At 46.0% G+C, this 18,005-nt stretch overlaps 3 protein-coding genes and 1 long non-coding RNA gene across 9 annotated transcripts in view; 2 read left to right on the top strand and 2 right to left on the bottom strand.

The window, feature by feature from the left end:
- Positions 1–3,888, top strand: part of ASB16 (ankyrin repeat and SOCS box containing 16) — a 7,370-nt gene extending 3,482 nt beyond the window's left edge. Inside the window, exons 4-5 of one of the 2 annotated variants that reach the window (XM_082194262.1) lie at positions 907–1,020; positions 3,302–3,888. In XM_082194262.1, coding sequence (XP_082050388.1) covers positions 907–1,020; positions 3,302–3,487 — 300 coding nt within the window. In that variant the 3' untranslated portion in view covers positions 3,488–3,888. The remainder of the gene's footprint in view (positions 1–906; positions 1,021–3,301) is intronic. The other variant, XM_082194263.1, reaches the window with a different exon arrangement.
- The window catches only part of LOC309515943, a 19,231-nt gene extending 13,673 nt beyond the window's left edge, over positions 1–5,558 (bottom strand). The window contains exons 1-2 of the long non-coding RNA XR_014212733.1: positions 5,052–5,558; positions 119–287 (exon numbers count right to left, since the gene is read on the bottom strand). This is a non-coding gene — a long non-coding RNA (uncharacterized lncRNA). The remainder of the gene's footprint in view (positions 1–118; positions 288–5,051) is intronic.
- Positions 5,559–5,673: 115 nt separating this feature from the next.
- On the top strand, positions 5,674–11,828 carry TMUB2 (transmembrane and ubiquitin like domain containing 2). 2 transcript variants are annotated; one of them, XM_082194264.1, is made up of 3 exons: positions 5,674–5,790; positions 7,931–8,583; positions 10,028–11,828. In XM_082194264.1, exons 2-3 carry the CDS (start codon positions 8,036–8,038, stop codon positions 10,380–10,382), a joined length of 903 nt encoding a protein of 300 aa, XP_082050390.1. In that variant the 5' UTR covers positions 5,674–5,790; positions 7,931–8,035; the 3' UTR covers positions 10,383–11,828. The 2 variants fall into 2 exon arrangements, with proteins under 2 accessions (XP_082050390.1, XP_082050391.1); XM_082194265.1 differs by lacking the exon at positions 5,674–5,790 and adding an exon at positions 6,306–6,476 and having other exon boundaries at positions 7,935–8,583.
- A 1,388-nt stretch (positions 11,829–13,216) lies between these two features.
- ATXN7L3 (ataxin 7 like 3) overlaps positions 13,217–18,005 on the bottom strand; it is a 28,333-nt gene continuing 23,544 nt past the window's right edge. For all 4 annotated transcript variants that reach the window (XM_082194267.1, XM_082194268.1, XM_082194269.1 and 1 more), the window contains exons 12-13: positions 17,095–17,228; positions 13,217–16,658 (exon numbers count right to left, since the gene is read on the bottom strand). In XM_082194267.1, the coding sequence (XP_082050393.1) occupies positions 16,507–16,658; positions 17,095–17,228 (286 nt within the window). In that variant the 3' untranslated portion in view covers positions 13,217–16,506. The remainder of the gene's footprint in view (positions 16,659–17,094; positions 17,229–18,005) is intronic.

Here is an 18,005-nt window from a genome sequence, read left to right on the forward strand (position 1 = left end):
GGAGGGCGGAGTTGTTTGTAGGGTGTGGTCTGCCCTGCGCCTCTTAAGTTACCTTGTTGTCCTCTTGTATGATGGAAGACACTCTCTGTCAGCACAGTATGTAGTAAATTTAACCTACCATTCAGTATGTGGAAAACAAAGTGGGTGGGAGTCATTTAGTCCCTGGGTAGGCAGCAACATGGTTTGGGTTGGTCCTTAGGCGGTGGGGAGGAGAACATTTGTCTGTGGCAGCCTTGGCCAACCTGCTGCCCTCCAGATGTTCTGGACTACAGTTCCGTAAGTCATGTCTGTAAATAGAAGGAAAGGAATGTGTCAGGGAACTGCCATCAGAGGCATGGGAGAAGGAGAGGGTCTCTGACTCTGCAGGGGAAGGTCCAAGCGCTAGAGGGAGACTCAGCCGGGAAGAAGGGGAAGAGAATGAGTGTAACACCAGGGATCCAGGAGAGCAACGGGACAGGGAGGTGCAGGGGCTCCAGGACTCTTCATTGGAGGTTAGCGAGGAGAGCCCAAGCACCCCGCTGCCCACGCCCACCCTGCGCAGGAGACTCCCGCGCAGTGAGAGGCGGAAACGATTGGGCGTCAAACAACTCTTATGTTGGCAACGCTTTAAGAAACGCCCACAGACAGATTCTACGAGTGACTAAGGGCAGCCACGCTGAGATGGGCTGTGCAGTCCGGAGGGTTTAACCAGGCAATCTAATGCTCAAATGGAGCAGGATTACGCACGAGTAACTCCCAACCCATTATAGAATGATATGAGAGAATCAAGGTTTGGTGGGGCCTGAAGATGGAAGAAGGGGTCCCTGGGAGTAGGAGCGGAACTGAATCTACCTCTTCTTTTCTTTCCAGTATGCTCACACATGCATTTTATCTCTCTCTCTCTCTGCTTGGTAATTTTGCCTTCAGATGCTAAAATTTTGTGCCTTGTCACCTCATGCTATGGAAGTTGTTCTAAATTCCTATGACCGGATCCCACCCTGTGATTCTTGGGTGGATTCTGTGCCTCTTGAAGTGTGGCAGGTAAATTCCTCCAATCCAATGTAATGCAACACAAAAACAAACACATATACACACACTTATGCAATCACAAGGCTTGCTGTTTTGTCCTGCAAAATGGGAGATGGTGTATCAAACAATGAATCTTGGGAACAGTGCATCTTGGGAAGAAGGTGAGGCTACAGCTCTGCTTCCCTGACAGCTAGTTTTCTATATTTGGAGACTACATTTTTGTATGGCGGAGCGCAAATGCAAGCTCATCTACCATTTGTAAGACCCAGGCCTCATTTTTCTCCTTCTAACTCAGTACTTTCTGCCACCTAACATTTCTTTGACTACTTTCATATTTATCCCTGATCTATCCTTAAAATTCCTGAATTGGGCACCTGACATGTGTGTGTGTGTGTGTTTGTGTGTGTCCATCCCCGTATGTCCATCCCCTTGGCTGTACTGCAGAACTTTGCTTTCCTAAAGAAAGAACTTTGGCACACTAATAAAATGTGCAGTAGTAGTCAAGCGGGTGTGGCATGGTCCATGGTGGCAATGGATATGATATATGAACATGGAAGTCCATGCAAACTGCAGCTCAGATAAAGAATTCAGTGTGGTGGCCTATGACAAGCTGTTGTCTCTAAGCAAAGGGACCACTCAACTAACCTGGTTAGCACCCACTCAACCATATCCAACTAAATTCTATTTAACAGGCCCTCTAAGATTAATGATCCTAAATTAGTCATGCCCATTCATTTCAGTTGTCTGAACATTGGGTACAATCTATTATGCCATCTGAAAGTTCATGGAATGCCATTGTTGGGTCAGTTCTCCCTGTGGTGGTCAAAATGTGTCCAGGCTCTAAATGAGGGCTCTCATGATGGTGGAGAACATGGGGTGGAGAACATGCCTACCTAAACATGTCTACCTGAACTAGCATGTTAGGCTAGAACACACCTCCCTAGTGTGGTGGTTCTCTGTGGAAGTTTATTAAAAAACAAAACAAAAAAACAAGCATTCTATCTTGTGAACTTGTAACCAGCCATAGATGAACAGGTTTAGTTTCACACAGGATGCTTATAAACCTTGGAATTCAGAGTGGAAGTTCTAAAATGACAAACTCTTTTGACTGCCCAAGCCAAGACAGGTCAGGACTCATGTGACATCAGAGCAACAAACCCATGACATTCTGAAGGGCCATTATTCTTCTACGAACCAATGACGAGAGAGAGACGGGTCAAATAGCAGCAGAGACTTGCAAAAGGGAAGAGGAAAGAGTAAGGCTCTCTGGGAGGTTTGAGTGGTACCCTTTGCCTGTCCTGCTGATGCACTGATAGGTGTGTTTCTGGGCTAGCATTATTCCCGTTACAGAATTTCTAGTGCTAATTATGTGAAATGTGTGGAGTGCAAAGTGCTCCGAAAATACTAAGCATAATTAAAATATTTCCAGAGTTTGGAAAAATTTGTAGTAGTCCGTTTTATTTTCTATAATTATGCTAAGGTAAAGGTAAAAAGGTTAAGGACCCCTGGACGGTTAAGTCCAGTGAACGGCGACAATGGGGTTGCGGCATTCATTTCACTTTCAAGCCAAGGGAGCTGGTGTTTGTCCAGACAGCTTTCTGGGTCATGTGGCCAGCATCAATAAACTGCTTCTGGCACAACGGAACACCGTGACAGAAACCAGAGTGCACGGAAACACCGTTTACCTTCCCGCCACAGCGGTATCTATTTATCTACTTGCACTAGCATGCTTTCGAACGGCTAGGTAGGCAGGAGCTGGGACAGAGCAACAGGGGCTCACCCCGTATGCCCTATAGGATAATATGATTTTGTATGGCATGCCTGCCTGGTTGCTTCTGCTACTACAGGGACAGGGAACCTGTGGCCCCCAAGATATTGCAGTTCCTATCGGCCTCAGCCAAGGCTCAGGGAGAAGAATGAGAGGATTATGTTTGTGGTGGTCAGTGGAGGCTGATTTGTCTTAAGACTCAGAAGGCAGAGAGGCCAGCACAGAGTGGACCCAGGGCTAATAACAGGCAGAGCCAACTAATTCTAGGTTTGTGCCTATCCTCCTCGCTGCTGACTTCTATAGTGACAACACCAAGACTAAGGAGGAGGGAGTTGACTGGTAGGGTCACTTCCCTAGGCTGGTTGTAAGCAAGAAGGCAGGCTGGTGGGAAGTCCTGAGGGCAGACTGCAGTTGGTGGGGCAGTACCCAATTCGCCTCCATGGACCAGCCTGCTGGTGTGGTGTGTGTGTGTGTGTGTGTGTGTGTGTTCAATGCCTCATTTTACTTTTCTTTGCATTTGGACAGGAGCATCAGGTGTTCTACGATTCAGCTGTCTACCTGGTGAATCAGCCCCGCCCTCTGCAACATCTGGCCCGTTGTGCTGTGCGGAAGCAGTTGGGGCCGCAATGCCATCAGGGCATTGCTCAGTTGAAACTGCCATCTTCTCTGCAAGACTACCTACATCTCCCACTGGAGGGCTATCTCCAGTGATGAGGAATGTATACACTGGCCTCAAGAAGATAGAAGTCAAAAATTCAGAAAGACATACTTATTTTTCCAAGTGGCCATTTCTCCAAATTTATGAGAAGCTGCTCATTAAGCACTATTAATAAGGTTGTGGTGAAATGTAAAATTGTCTGGGAATGGTATATTCAGCAGCCATCTGCTCTCTCATCTTGAAGTGGTCAAGGATCACCCTAGAACCTGGGGCCTGAATGAGCACTTGGGCACCTGACACTTAAAATCTAAATTATTTTAATTATATTTTAACACATTTATATTTGTGTCTGAAAATGGCTGACAATTGCCCCACGATGTACTGTTAGGCCCCTTCACCATATAATCTTTGACTGCACTAATACTGATTAGTATTAAGCTGATTATTTCCTTTATTTAGCTTGTGTCTGCTTTTATCTGTTTTCTCTTATCAAAATGTTAGTCAAAGATGCCCTTTGAATCTAGCAGTGTAACAAAATCTCTTGCTGCAATGTTCCAGCTCCTGCCCGCAACACCATGTCGTAGACATCATCATTGTTATTAACCTGCCTATCTATTTATATAACCTGCCTCTTTTAATCAACTATTTTGTATTAAAATATATTAAAGGCTGCTATCACAGCAAACTTTTAAACAATAAAAAATACTGAATGACAATGCAATCAAAATAAGAGAAGAGCCCATTTCAAAAGACAGTGCCACATAATACCATGCTGGAAAAGCTCACCAGAAGGCATGCAGCAGTGAGACGCATGTGCCCTTCCTTGGGCAAAGTCTTTTATTGAATACAATGAAAAGGAGATATATTGCTTCTGTAGCAGATGGAGGATACCTTGCTCTGGATACCAATATGATTTCGCTCAGTGGCTTAATGCAGATGTTAAGCAGTGAGAGATGCAAAATGGAGCCATGTGGAACGCCATAGCATAACTCCTGGAGGATTGTTGCCATCAACAATAGAAGTGGCCATCAACCTAGAAAGGGAACTGTTGCAACATGGTCTAGTGTGCATGCCCCCTGCCACTATGCCCTAATATTCATTCCAGGACGGTGGTTCCCAATTAGCTAAGTACTGCAGACCCCGTTTTTCAAAAGCCAAGCCATGGACCCCCTACTTTTGAAAATTTTGATATAGCTATGGTGGTTTTTGTTATGCAAATGGTGCCACAAACTGGTGTGTGTGTGTGTGTGTGTGTGTGGTGTTACGTACACCCCTTGAGGTCCATGGATCCCGTTAGGAACCACTAGGATAAAAGGACTCATAATATCAAAGACTGTCAAAAGTTTTAGGAGAGTTAACAGAGCTGAACTCCCCTTGTCTCTCTATCTCTGTCTCCATCAGGGCAACCAAAGATGTTTCAGTACCAAACTGAGGCCAAAAACCAGACTGAAATGCAAGCCCCCCAGACAACGGCCATCATCTAAAAATACCTGGAGTTGCAGCAACAAACTCCCGTGAACAGGATGGCCTACCATCAAAAGGAGAATTTGCATATGCTTATATATAAGTATATGTATATATACACATTTATAATTACTGTAAGTTAAATAAATATACCTTATTTCTTCCTATTGTCAGACGAGTATAACCTCACTGCTTAATTTCAGAAACGTAGGAAACATAACTTCAGAGATAATACAGAATCTTTTCTTTCACGATTTGTGAGTTTTTATGTGGAATGGGACCAGGGTGTGCTAGAAGAAGCGGACAGTGTTACAAGTGTCTAATGGGCCCCAACAGCTGCGTTTGTGTTGTGGGGAGGGAAACAAATTTTACAATGTTCTGATAACGTTTCGGAAACCTCCCCCTACTAGTAAAGTCCCTCTATTATCCTCTTACGCGTGGAGGCTGGGCAGTGAAGCTGGTGGACTGCGCCCAGCAAAGAGTGACCTGAAACAGCCTTGCAGTGCGATCTCTTAACATTGCAGTTAAAAACCCCGATTTCTCCCCTTGGGTGGAAAGATATGGGGGTGGGCAGGATAAAAATACTCAGACATGCGCATATATATCAATTTATATGGTGCTGTCTGTTCTGTTCACTGGAAAACGAAAGGCATCCCCTCACACTTTTGGAGAAAAACCACATTTCATAGCTGGATAGTACTGTATATAAAATGATAAATGTACGCAATACGCCTTGGACGCCTAATATAGACGTCACCCATTCCCTTCCACAGCCGCTGCTATGGCAACCGCGGCCTTCCATCCTGGCAACCTCGCGCGCCTCGAAGTGACGTGAGCTGCGGGCGTTAGTGACGTAACCGTTTCCTCTGGGGAAGAAAGGGCTCTCGGGCAGGTGAGTGACAGGTTCCCGGCGGGCCCCCAGCTTGGCGCTCCGGGGCCGAGACCCCTTTGAAGCGGGCCCTTCCGCTTCTCCCCCCCGGGAAGTCCCTCGGCACCTCCCGGTTGCGCTCCCCGCTCTGCTGCTGCTGCCCTTTCGGCCGGACCTCCTTCCCCTCGGCGCCTCTCCGCCCTTGCCTTCGCTTTCCAGCCCGCGGAAATGCCGGAACTTTCCGCCCCTCTTTCGGGCAGCGTTTCCTCTGCCCCGGCACCTTTTCTTTTCGTTTGCACGCTGCTTTTTGGCCCCGCTTCCTCCTCGCCCTGCCTCCTTTCTGTCACCTCGCGCGGCCCTGAAGCTGCTTCCCTTTGCACTGGCGAGGCTCCACGTCCCTTCCCCAAGCAACACGCCCCCCCCCCCCCGCCTAGTGGGCTCTTTGTTTTGTTTTTAACTTGGGAAGCAAAACTCATGGCGAAGCCTAAGAGGGAGAACGGAATGGAGAAGGAAACCTTGCTGGGGGGGGGGGGGGCGGCATCGGGCAGGGGCAATGCCCATAGAAGTTAATACCCGGGAGACGGTTGCTGAAACTTGGGACCGGATCAGAGGTGATGGGGAACATCAGAGCAAGGCTAAAAGACAGGAGTTGAGGGCAGGCTCCTTGAAGGCTTCGTAGAAGGAAGAAGCAGGAACCCAGCAAAAGGCAGGTTGAGGCACTTGGGCAAAAACAGAAAAGCTCTCAGCTAGCATACACTTCCTTGGGGGCCAAGGAGGACATGGAAATCACCTGTGCTATATCGTGCAAATAGGAGGACTACATGGAGTGCTTATGTCATGAAGTGCTTATGTCATGCCAAGTTGTTGGTTCCTTGCTCCCTCCCTTATCAATGGAAACTTAATGTGCCCCAGTTTTTTGTTTACTGTGGCTACTTCCCCAGCAGGCCATCAGAGTCAGTGGCAGGAGGCTAATTCTTGCCTGTCACATGTATTTTTTCCATCATTGGATAAGGGGGTGGTCTGGGTCAATCTTAAAAATCCTAATGAGATAGAGGGGAGTATATTTCTGCCACTCCCCACCCCCGCCCCTTTTAATGTCAACTGGACAAGAGGAAATTAAAGATATTTTTTTCTGGCATGGAGATAAGTAGTGGGAATTGCTTCACTTGCTTAGTTTCTGTACATTGGGTTGCTATTATAAGGTCAGTAACAAAGCTGAGACTGAGGAAAGCATACTCAATCATAGCTGTCTCTTTCCCCCATGTAATCTGCTTTCTTCACCGTATTGACATTATAAGACGTTATAGATCAAAAGTACTGCCTTGAATTGGGCTGAAAATCTATTGAAAACCAGTACAACCAGCACAGAGTAATGTAATGTACTTCTGTGAACTAATCTTCCCCAGGCGCTTCCATGAAGACATAGTTTTGTGTCACAAACTGGTTCTGCAAATGGAAACTTCTCTTAACCTGGAGGCAGTTTTATTTTTTAATATTGGACAGGGAGGCTAGCAGGCAAGAGGATGTGAAGGTCTTAGGTTACAATCTAGTGGAATAACCAAGGCTTCAGCCTACAAGCTTTGGCTTCTATTACAAATATTAGATCTAAATCCCGCTTGGTAAGTAAGAAACAAATAAACCTAGTCCCTATAAGTATGTCCTTAAGTCATATAAATTTTGGCTGCTTGATATCTTACTCCTGATAACATGTACCAAGCTGATAAATTAAAAAAAGATTTGTTGGAATACAAAGAAACAGGTCTTCAGAAATCTGATGATTTGTTAGAAAGATAGTGTGCATCAGCATCCAATCTTAACTGCTCTGTTTTCGAGATCCTCTTTCTCACTAAGTATATATCATCAATCCATCTTTGTACAGATTGTATTTTGTACATTGTCTTGTTTATCCTTGCAACACCTTTTCATTTCCATTTTACCACTGGAGAACTGAGGCTGAGATAGCAACTTGCCCAAGGCTCCTTGAGGTCATGACTGAGGTAGGGGCTAAATCTCACGGGACTAGGAATTGAGAACTATGAATTGTGCCCCTCTGACTTTGATGCCTATTTTATGTAACATTCAGAGAAACAGGAAAACTGAAAACAGCAGGTAAAACCAGGGGTAAAAACCACTGTCTCTCTTTCTCCTTAATTAAAAACTGCAGTGAGACATGGGACTGAAATCCTAATCAGATGCCATCTGAATTTCCCTCTGCTGTCAAGGCCAGAACTGCTATCCTTGTTGCTCCCCCGTTCTCTAAAGCTAAGAGATGGAGCCCCTTGAAGTGACCATCATTGAAGGTGTGGGGGATGAAGTCACTGTTGTGGCTGGCGTCGTGGTCCTTATCATGGCCTTGGTCCTGGCCTGGCTTTCCACATATGTGGCGGATGGTGGCAGCCATCTTCTGGGAACGGTTGTGGCTACTGGAGATTCAGCAGTGATCCACTTGAGCCCCATCGAACGCTACGTGGGGAACTCGGTGTCAGAGCAGTCGGAGCCCCAAGGTGCTGCAGAAGGGGCTGCAGAGAAGGCAGAAGAGGGTCCTGCTTCTGATGCAGGTCCTGCAGTTGAGCAAGGAGACAGCAGCAGTAGCTCAGATGCTACCTTAGACCGTCTGTTGGACATTCAGGGCCTGTCCCAAAGGACCTTTTCTATTGCTGCTGATTCCCAAGAGAACCAGAGAGTTCCACAAGCTGTAGCTGTCATGGAGGAGAGTGAACCAAACCCAGGATTTATCAAGGTGCGCCTCAAATTCCTCAATGACACAGAGGAGGTGGCCATTGTGAAGCCAGAAGACACCATTGGCATCCTCAAGAGGTGAGTGGTGTTGAATATGAATCAAATATGCACGTCCAAAGTGTTGTGTCTACATATTAACAGTGAGTAATGTGCAACCTGGTTTATTTGCAGTTAAAGCAAGTAAGTAAAATGGTTTGTCTCATATGTTGTCAACAGTACTAAACAACTGAAAGCCAAAAGAAATACTTGCACAAGTACATCATCTATACATGTGTTCAAACCATTGATAAGAAAAGGTTTGATAAACAGGATGCAACATCTCAAAATCTTTAGTCACTGATCATTAAAATGTGCATAAAAAAACCATTAGCACAAGTTACAAGAAAGAAGATTCCAACTAAACACCAGGAATAGCTTTCTGGCATAAGAGCTGTCTGACAGTAGGATGGACTCCCTTGGGAGGTTGTGGATTCTCCTTCATGGGAGGTTTTTAAACAGAGATCATATGGCCATCTGTCATGAATGCTTTAGTTCAGATTCCTGCACTGCAGGGGGTTGGACTAGATGACCCTGTGGGTCCCTTCCATCTCTACAGTTCTATGATTCTACTGTAATCTGGATGACACAATACAATGAGAAAGAATAATGTAGAGGATCATGCAGGTAAATGCTGTCTTGGATACTTATGGCTAACTTTTTTTGTATACTTTCTTCAGTATTGTGAAATAAGTTTTAGTTTTGCACATAAATAAGTTCTGTCCAAAGGAGACTAGTGGAGGGTGGTTCTGGCATACTGATTATAAGGAACCAATGCATTATATGCAGCTGCGAGCAGCGCTAGCAGATGAACCCTATTCACTTTGAATGGCATGAAGCATGTTGCACAGCAGTCTGCTGAGCTGAATCATTCACCTGACCTTTAAAAAACAGCGCTACACATTTGAAGATGGGGGTGGGAGATGAACAAAAAATGTTTCCAAGGAGTGGGAAATCTTCAAAGAAAGCTTTGCAGGTAGGTGGGTGGGTAGGTAAATAGCAAGAGTTGTGTGTAGTTTATTAGCCTACAAAGTGGTTGGGGTGGAGGTTTATTCCTCTTAAAACTTTGAGACCTCCAAGCGCACTCACAGCAGTGCAAGACCTCTGTGCACCGACTACCAGCCCAGCAGCACTTCTTGGAATACCCCTGGGGTGATGTGAGCCATGGGCGCTCCAGGAAGTGCTGCCAGGCTACTAGGATCCAGCATGCAGAAATCCCCCCCCCCCCCGTTTCCTGCACCCCACCAACTTCCACATCCCCTATGAGAACTGATACTTGTGAACACATTTATTTATAGGGTAGCGAGGTATGTTGTTGCTTATTTTGAAGCGGCCTTACCCCACAACATCATGCCCTGCAGGTATTTTGTACTACAACACTCCTCAGTCTCCGCCATAACACCCATTTAAAAGCAGTCCCATCAGTATTCCCTCCCTCTCTCTCTCTTTGACCTAGATGTTCATTTCCTTGTTTTTCTCTCCAAAGCAAGTACTTCCCAGGCCGGGAGAATCAGATGAAGTTTATCTACCAGGGCCAGCTTCTTCAGGACCAGGCACGGACTCTTCGCTCTCTCAATATCCTGGACAATTGCGTAATCCACTGTCATCTGTCTCAGACTGCTACCTCCGCCATGCCTGACCCAGTGGTTGCACCATCGGAAGCTGGCGGTATCACTTTGAGCATGGGCAACCTGATGATTCCCATTTTTGTGGTGATGCTGGCGGTCATCTGGTATTTCCGTATCAACTACCGGCAGTTATTCACAGCCCCGGCCACCATTTCCTTGGTTGGGGCGACTGTCTTTTTTAGTTTCCTTGTTTTCGGGATGTATGGACGATGAGCAGCCATGGGGAAGGAGGGAGTGGCCTTAGCTGCCAAATCTTGAGTGCTCTCTGTTTCGTACTTCCACTCATTCATACCCTGTGAGGGACATATAAAGCTCTTATCCAGAATTCTCCGCTGATGGAGGTTAGAGCTCCACAAAACCTTTGAGTTGAAAAATTGTACTTAGTTTCTACATTTTCTATCGCTACAGCATTTGGGTATCTTTGAAGAGTGATGCTAGAAGAGGGGAACGAGACAAGTATAGAAGAGAGCAGGGCCACAGGTGTTTGCTCTGATCTCCCCCTACTCTCAGGATAGAATCCTTTCAGCTGTCAGAAGCATTGCCTTGCTGTCGTCCGGCTTCTAGGCCTCAAAGAGAGATTTGGCTGCCACGTTCTCCTCCACAGCTACTAGGACTTGGAACTTGGTGATGATTATCGTAGAGAACCCATTTGTACTGAAGTACAGTTCCTGTCCCTTATGCTCTTAAGACTTCTGAGCCCCGCAATAGAGGAAACGGGCTCTCCACCTAAGCATTAGCCTGTTTAGTTTGCTGCTGCTACTGCTTTGGAAAGCATGAATGGAATGATCTTTGGGCTCATGCTTCTCTCCATTTCACCGCCACTAATTACATGGTAGTTACACAGTGACACACTGTGAACTAGTGAGACACCTGCCTTCTCCCCTCCCACCTTGCCAAGATACATGCACCTTGAACTGTTCTGAAGACACCTGCCCACTTCTTACTGTACGGACTCCATTGAGATGCTCACACTACCCCTGTGCTGTGGAAAAGAAGAGCCCTCTCCAAAGAGGGCCATTTGCATGTGCACACTCTGCAAGGATTATGATCCAGAATGCCATTAGTAACCAAGATGCTTGCATGGTTTGCCTCTTAACTGTCTACAGGAAGAATATTGGCAGCACTTGGGGGTTAACCAGGTTGACTTACAAGTATTGAAACCACATGTATCTCCTTGGAATTCACAGTCATTGGCTGAGAGGGCTTCAAATAGAAGACAGGCAAGCTGAATTTCTCTTGTCTTCTGTGTCAGAGGTGATGATTTGACATCAAAGACATCAAAGACCAGGACTAGTAAATGTAATCACTACACCCCTCTCCGCTAGGTTGTAGGCGACTTCTCTTTGAGCTTGCTAAAGTATTTTAAATCCCACAACTTGTCTCTTAAGTGGAGGGAGTTGGGGGAGCTAATTAAATTTCAGGCCTCATGGTTGCTAACCTAAGTTGGAACTGAATAACCAACTTCAGATATTTCCGATGGTAATTATCAGTGCCAAGTAATTTCCCACTTCTCAAAATCAATCTCTAGTATTTGTACCACTGATCCAGCTTTTAAAATCAAGGCATTTATTAAAAGTTGTCAGAAATCATTCTTTTAAGTTAAACCTGCGCTTGACATCCACTGTGTGAAATGTATTATAAAAATCCATGCAGATTTTATGTTGTTGTGTTTTCTTCTGTGGAGTTTGTTCAAATCTGCTTTAAGAGGAAGGAAAATAAAAACAGGCATCTGAGTAACTACCTGTGACAATTAAGCATCGCCTCTAAATGACTAGGCAGGGAAGCTTTTTGTAAATTGGGAGAGATTGGACTCTTCCCCCTGTCCCCCCCCCCAGTCTTTGGTGTGCTACATACGTACGTCCAGTTATTTACTTGCTTAAAAGGGCTTTTGCTGGAGCTGGGAAGTTTCCATACCCAAATTTTATATACTCTATATTCTCTTCATGTATAGGCTTTTCACACCACCAAATTCGGAACAGCTTTGCTACATGATCTACACCAGGCATGCCCAACTCCCAAGAGACTGCTATCTACTCCCACTATAAAAAAATGGCAGTGATCTACCCCATTGGATTGACCAAAGTTGTTGAGCTTTTTTGGGGGGGGGATCAGGATCGACCAGGGATGCCCCACAATTGATCGATAGATTGTGATCGACCTGTTGGATGGACATCCCTGATCTACAGTCTAAAACAGGGGTGCCTAACTTGTGGTTCTCTACCTGCTTGCTTCCTATCAGTCCCAGCTAGCATGATGGGAGTAATCTTGCAACACTCAACCAGAACTAGCCTTACAGCAAGATTGTGTGCTGTATGTAGACTCCAAATTTTGTTTCAAGAAAAGCTAAACATTCTGGGAATTGGACAGCACTCTGAGTTAGCACATACATGCTTGCTCCTGCGATTTACTCTAGCTTTTGAGAGGGAGCAGGAGCTTTGTAGCGCACTCATCTCTTCCCCAACCCTGCAAAGCTTTTGCTCTGTAGCTTCTTGAGATTTCACAATGTGCTTATGCTTGCCTTTTGACAATTACGTAGATTATTTTAGACTCACACACTCACACTCAAGTCTTTCAGGTGCTGTCCAAAATTGCATTTTTGTAAATGCAAAAAGCCCTCTGGTTTCAACAGAAGATCTGATTCAACACTAGCTCTCAAGATGAGGATTGAGTAGGCATTGAAAGCAACAATTTAACAGAACTAACAGCAGCCATGGACTGCAGAAAGCTCAAAGCTATCCATTCTGAAGGAAATCAACCGTGAGTGCTCAGTGGAAGGACAGATCCTGAAGCTGAGGCTCAAATACTTTGGCCACCTCATGAGAAGAGAAGGCTCTCTGGAAAAAACTCTGATGCTGGGTAAGATTGAGGGCACAAGCAGAAGGGCACAACAGAGGATGAGATGGTTGGACAGTGTTCTCGAAGCAACCAACATGAATTTGACGAAACTCCAGGAGGCAGTGGAAGACTGGTGTGCTCTGGTCCATGGGGTCACGAAGAGTCGGACAAGACTAATTGACTAAACAACAAAGAACAGCCTGAGGCTCAAATACCAAGCAGAGTTGCAGTTTATTTACACAGGCATTCCGCAATCCATGGATGGGCAGAAAAAAAATACAGATTTGACAGGGTTGTTTTGTTTTTTTAAAAAAATCTAGCTACCTACCTGTACAAGCTGAGATTACATACACAAAACAAGTTTTAAAAAATAATTCAGAGACCACAGTACAGTACTTACTCCAATGATTTCTGCACATGTTCAAAGATATCACACAGGTGCAGTTTGTACATCATCATCAACAAATTAAAAACCTCTCAACAGTCCACTCATGATAGAATACACGGGTTTGTTTTTTCTTCTTCAAGTGAAACAGGCCTACCTTAAAAAAATTAAAGGGTGCAAGTGCAGATACAGAGCCATATATAAAAAGACCTAGGTCTTCCCCCACCCTACCCCTCCCTCAATTAATGTTCAAAATTCCCCAGATGCTACACTTCCTAGGTTATCTGCAACATGATCCCAAAGGGTTCAGTTGCAACCATGGAGGCTGAGCAGGGGTCTTCCTTTTCCCTCAATCTGGCCACTTTTGCGCCACTTCAGTTTTACAGGTACATAATTTTAATGGGGTAGCAACTGGTTGCCAGGCATAGAGAAGGTAACTGATCCTGGTTTGAATAAAAGTCTACCTCTTCTTCTTCCTTACTATTTCTCCCTGGAAAGATATGATTCGGTTCAACTAGTTAAGTCAGAAGCGGGTGCAAGGCTGATCATTGCCTGCATAGCACAGGCTGTCAAGTCATGTTTTCAAAAACATTTGCTAAAGCACAACATGAAGCATAGGTTTCTAATGATGAGGGAGTGCAGACTGCCATAGAAGAAAACAGGCGACCTTTAAAAAAAAAGAAAGGTTGGTCGTGGTGCAGGATCCATCCCTTCAAGTCAAAAGAACTGTACGATTCAGCTGTTAGAGCTCCAGGTCATGTTATTTACCTTTAAATAACATGGAGTTCTTGCTCCATGTGGAGCAAAAGCTACCTCATCCTCTGAACAGTCCCTGCATACCTTGTACCTTTTGCCTAGGGAAGCAAAGTGAAGAGGAGCAAGGGGGTAGGGAAAGAGAGAGAAAACTAGAGATGGTGTTAACTTGCTGAGTTGGCTATCTCTACTTCCAGACATGCTGAACATCATCAGCTGCACACTCCTGCTCAGTGACTGCAGGTTCAGCATCCACACTGTATTGTAGGGAAACACCGCTGCCACAATTTGGGCCCTCACAGGCAGGAAAAGTGTGAGAAACTAAGGAGAAAGCAGGAAGACATAAGGCTCTTCGGAGACCCTCTGTACAAACAGCTGAACATCTGAAAAGTTTTCTGTTTCGGGACTGTAGGAAGTGATTGCTCAGAGAAGCCTCTCCTTACAGAACTAAGCCCATGAATTTTAGCCATGGCAAAGGCGGACTTTCATCTGCAACCCAACTGGCTTTTTCAGCTGCTATGAGAATGGAGGAAAAGGTTCGAAAGGCTCAGTCCTGAAAAACCAGCATCAGCAGCAGACATCGCTGTGCTGAAGCAGGCATGTGCGTAGCTGCAACAGAACAGATTTATGGGAGGAAAAATCTTAGTCTCTCCCTCCCCCCCCCCAAACACACACACATATTTGCATTCTCTGGAATAGAGGAAAGGGAAGAAGAATACACGAGAAATTCCCTTTAAGTATGTTCAGAAGCTGGGGGTGGCAGGGCTGGGCTTGCACAAAGCTTATTGGACAGCACATGCCCTTTTCTAAGTCTTGTCAAAATTCCAGAAAAGAGAGAAGCAGAGAGACACAATGAAAACCAGCAACACTCCACCTTCCAGAATCAACTTTGCAATTTCAAGTTTCCATCCAGGACCACCATGATTTCTGGCGTTTTAAAAACTGCACCTGCTTACAGAAGGAATAGAATTCAGGCCAGGATTGAGGTGGAAGGGAGGTTTATATAGATGGGGAGAGAGCGGTGGAAGTACTCACTTAAGAGTATACGTCCTCCCTCTCATCTCTTCTACTGCCCCACCCAGGCACACTTAGATTGGCTCTAATACTCCAGCAAGGTTTTGTTTAGATTCATCGACCCACACAGGCCATAGTAGGGAAGGCAGCGCTGCCCCTCCTGTGCTTGATCTTCATTAACATCTTCTGAGGGATGTTAAACTGCAGAGCCATATTTTTTTAATTAAAAAAAGCAACAACCAACTATTCTAAATTTACAGCCAATTTTTAGGGCTGTACGGAGATTCATACCTGCATACGGAGTATGTATAAAGCATTGCAAATCTTATGGTATTGGCTCACCAGGGTTGGGCAAAACGTAGATTTGTGCCCAGTATAGGAAGAGTTAGGAAGCAAACAGCTGCACCAGCTTCCTGACATGCATCGCCGGGAGAGACTGCCCACATCATCAAAGCCATTCATCATGTTGCTTCATACACAGTCTTGGAAATGCCATTTGGCAGGGAAGCAGACACCGTTTGGCAGTAGTGACAGCAGCAACACAAGACCAAACCTCTCTTCGGCCTCCATCCCAGTTTGCTCAGGTTGTGCAGACGTCTGAGGACTGCTCTCTGCAGCAAGAGCATTATTCCTGCTTAGGAGGGCAAGAGGGATACAGCAGCCAAGGAGACAGCCTTTTGAACAACGGAGCGCCGCCGCAGCAGCACAGAGGCAGGTTCACGATCTGGTGCCCCCTTCGCACGACGGAAAGGAGGCTCCGTTTTGGAGCAGAGGCTCTCGAGAAGGAAGGGCAGGCACTGAAGCGCAACAGACATTCTCCATTTCCCCCCAGAGACCCTTTAATTCTCTCGCAAACCAGGCCGAAAAGGCTGCAGGCCGACACACACCACCCCGCCCAGTCAGTCTCCAGGGCTGCAAAGCGATACAATGCCACCGTATATATAGTCATGATTGAACATCCACTAACATCACAATAAATAGACGTGTTGAAACGGGGAGGGGGGTGGGGGAGGAAAGAGAATAGCGACTCCCTGGCTGACGGAGTCACTCATCTTCAAGGCCCCGCCTCAAAACACCACCACCCCTGCTTTTCCCCGGAAGAGGTGGGTGCCCACTGCACCAAAAGCAGTCCGGTCCTTTCGTTCTCACATCCAGTGGACACAAAGGGCTGTGCAATGTGTGCTGGAGGCTTGGGAGGAAAAGGGAGACATGCAGCCAACTCTCTTCACAGTTCATAAAAAGGTGTGCCTGAGAGGAGACAGTCCTGCTCCTTTCCCGCAAACTGGGTCGGACGGGGTTCCGGGGCATCTCCCCTCCTCCCTCTTTTCTTTATCCTCATCCCAGCATTATTCAATTGATGTCGTCATAAAGGCTGGGGGTGGGAGGTGCAAGCTGCTTCGGCTTCAGTTTCTTCTTGCTGGAGCTCATTCCTGGAGCACCTCCTACCAGGCTCATGTGCGGTTTCTTCTTTTTGGTTTTCCGGGACTCTGAGTTATTTGTACCTGAGGTGGAGAAGAAGGCAAGTGCCCGTTAAGCCTCTGGTATGTTTCATAGGCACTTTCCTCTGTTGACAACACTTTGTACAGTGGTACCTCGGGTTACATACGCTTTAGGTTACATATGCATCAGGTTACAGACTCCGCTAACCCAGAAGTAGTACCTCGGGTTAAGAACTTTGCCCCAGGATGAGAACAGAAATCATGCGGCAGCACGGGAGGCCCCATTTGCGAAAGCACACCTCAGGTTAAGAACGGTTTCAGGTTAAGAACGGATCTCCAGAACGAATTAAGTTCGTAACCCGATATACCACTGTAAGAGATTCTTGGGGAAGATTGTTTTAGAAAAGGCACAAAGAACATGCTGTCCCAGCACCAATGGCAGCCCAGTCCATCACCAACTTATGCCGTGCTCTAACTGGGCACCCCGTCCGATTCTTACTTGCTTTCGATGAGGCCGAGTCAGAAGGCGAGATATCTGAAGATCCGTCCCACTGCAGTCTATTCATGAGGGCTTGACTTTCTGCCACGTCAAAACTGTCGTTCTCCACACTTCCTTCCGCCTCAGGAAGTGAGCTAGGAAAAGGGGCAGATGTATGAGAAGGGGTGAAGGAGCAAGATGACCCCCCTCCAGCTGCTTCTGCAGCTTCTCAGCTGAGGTTTTAAAGCCATGTCAAGAGTAAAAAGGAAACAAGGCAGCGTCACAAAGCAAAACACTCCACTCCTCCTCCTTGCCTTCGCATCCAATTTGACCGCTCTCTCCAGAGAAAAGGATTCTGCAAAACCTTTGCAAAACATTCAGGACTTTGAGCCACATAATACTCAAGATCACTTTGCAGATGAGATAACTCCCAACGTTAGCATTCCAGCCCCCCTAATTATTGGCTGCAGACAGAAGTAATGCATTGTTATGGGTGTGACTTCAAGGAGATAGCTAGCTTAGATGGCTTTGCTTTTTTTTTAAGGATTAGAATGAATTCATGGATAACTGATCTTATAGATGGCTTTTAACCCTTATAGCCAAATGGAACCTCCATGTGTAAGAGCAGTATATTTTCTGAATACCAGGTACTATGGGAGTGAATTTTTTTGTCCCCAGGGTCACCTGACTGGTCACTCCTGGAAACAGACTAGACCAGGCATAGGGAAGCTGTGGACCTCTAGATGTTGTTGGACCACCATTTTCCCTGTCCCTGACCACAGTCCACGCTGACTGAGACTGATAGGAGGTGGGAATCTAGTGATATCTAGAGGACCCTAAAGGTTCCCAATCCTTGAACTAGACCAAAATGGCAAAATCTTCTGATTTACACTTCAGGGCTCTTAACAAAGTTGTCATACCAAGATTAGGAC

The sequence above is a fragment of the Podarcis vaucheri genome (assembly GCF_965113315.1).
Source record: "Podarcis vaucheri genome assembly, chromosome: 13".
In the NCBI taxonomy this organism is placed as follows: domain Eukaryota; kingdom Metazoa; phylum Chordata; class Lepidosauria; order Squamata; family Lacertidae; genus Podarcis; species Podarcis vaucheri.

Coding starts and splice junctions, on each gene's coding strand:
- TMUB2 (XM_082194264.1), top strand. CDS start 8,036: ATGGAGCCCCTTGAAGTGACCATCATTGAAGGTGTGGGGGATGAAGTC. Junction 8,584..10,027: donor ACCATTGGCATCCTCAAGAG/GTGAGTGGTGTT, acceptor TTCTCTCCAAAG/CAAGTACTTCCCAGGCCGGG.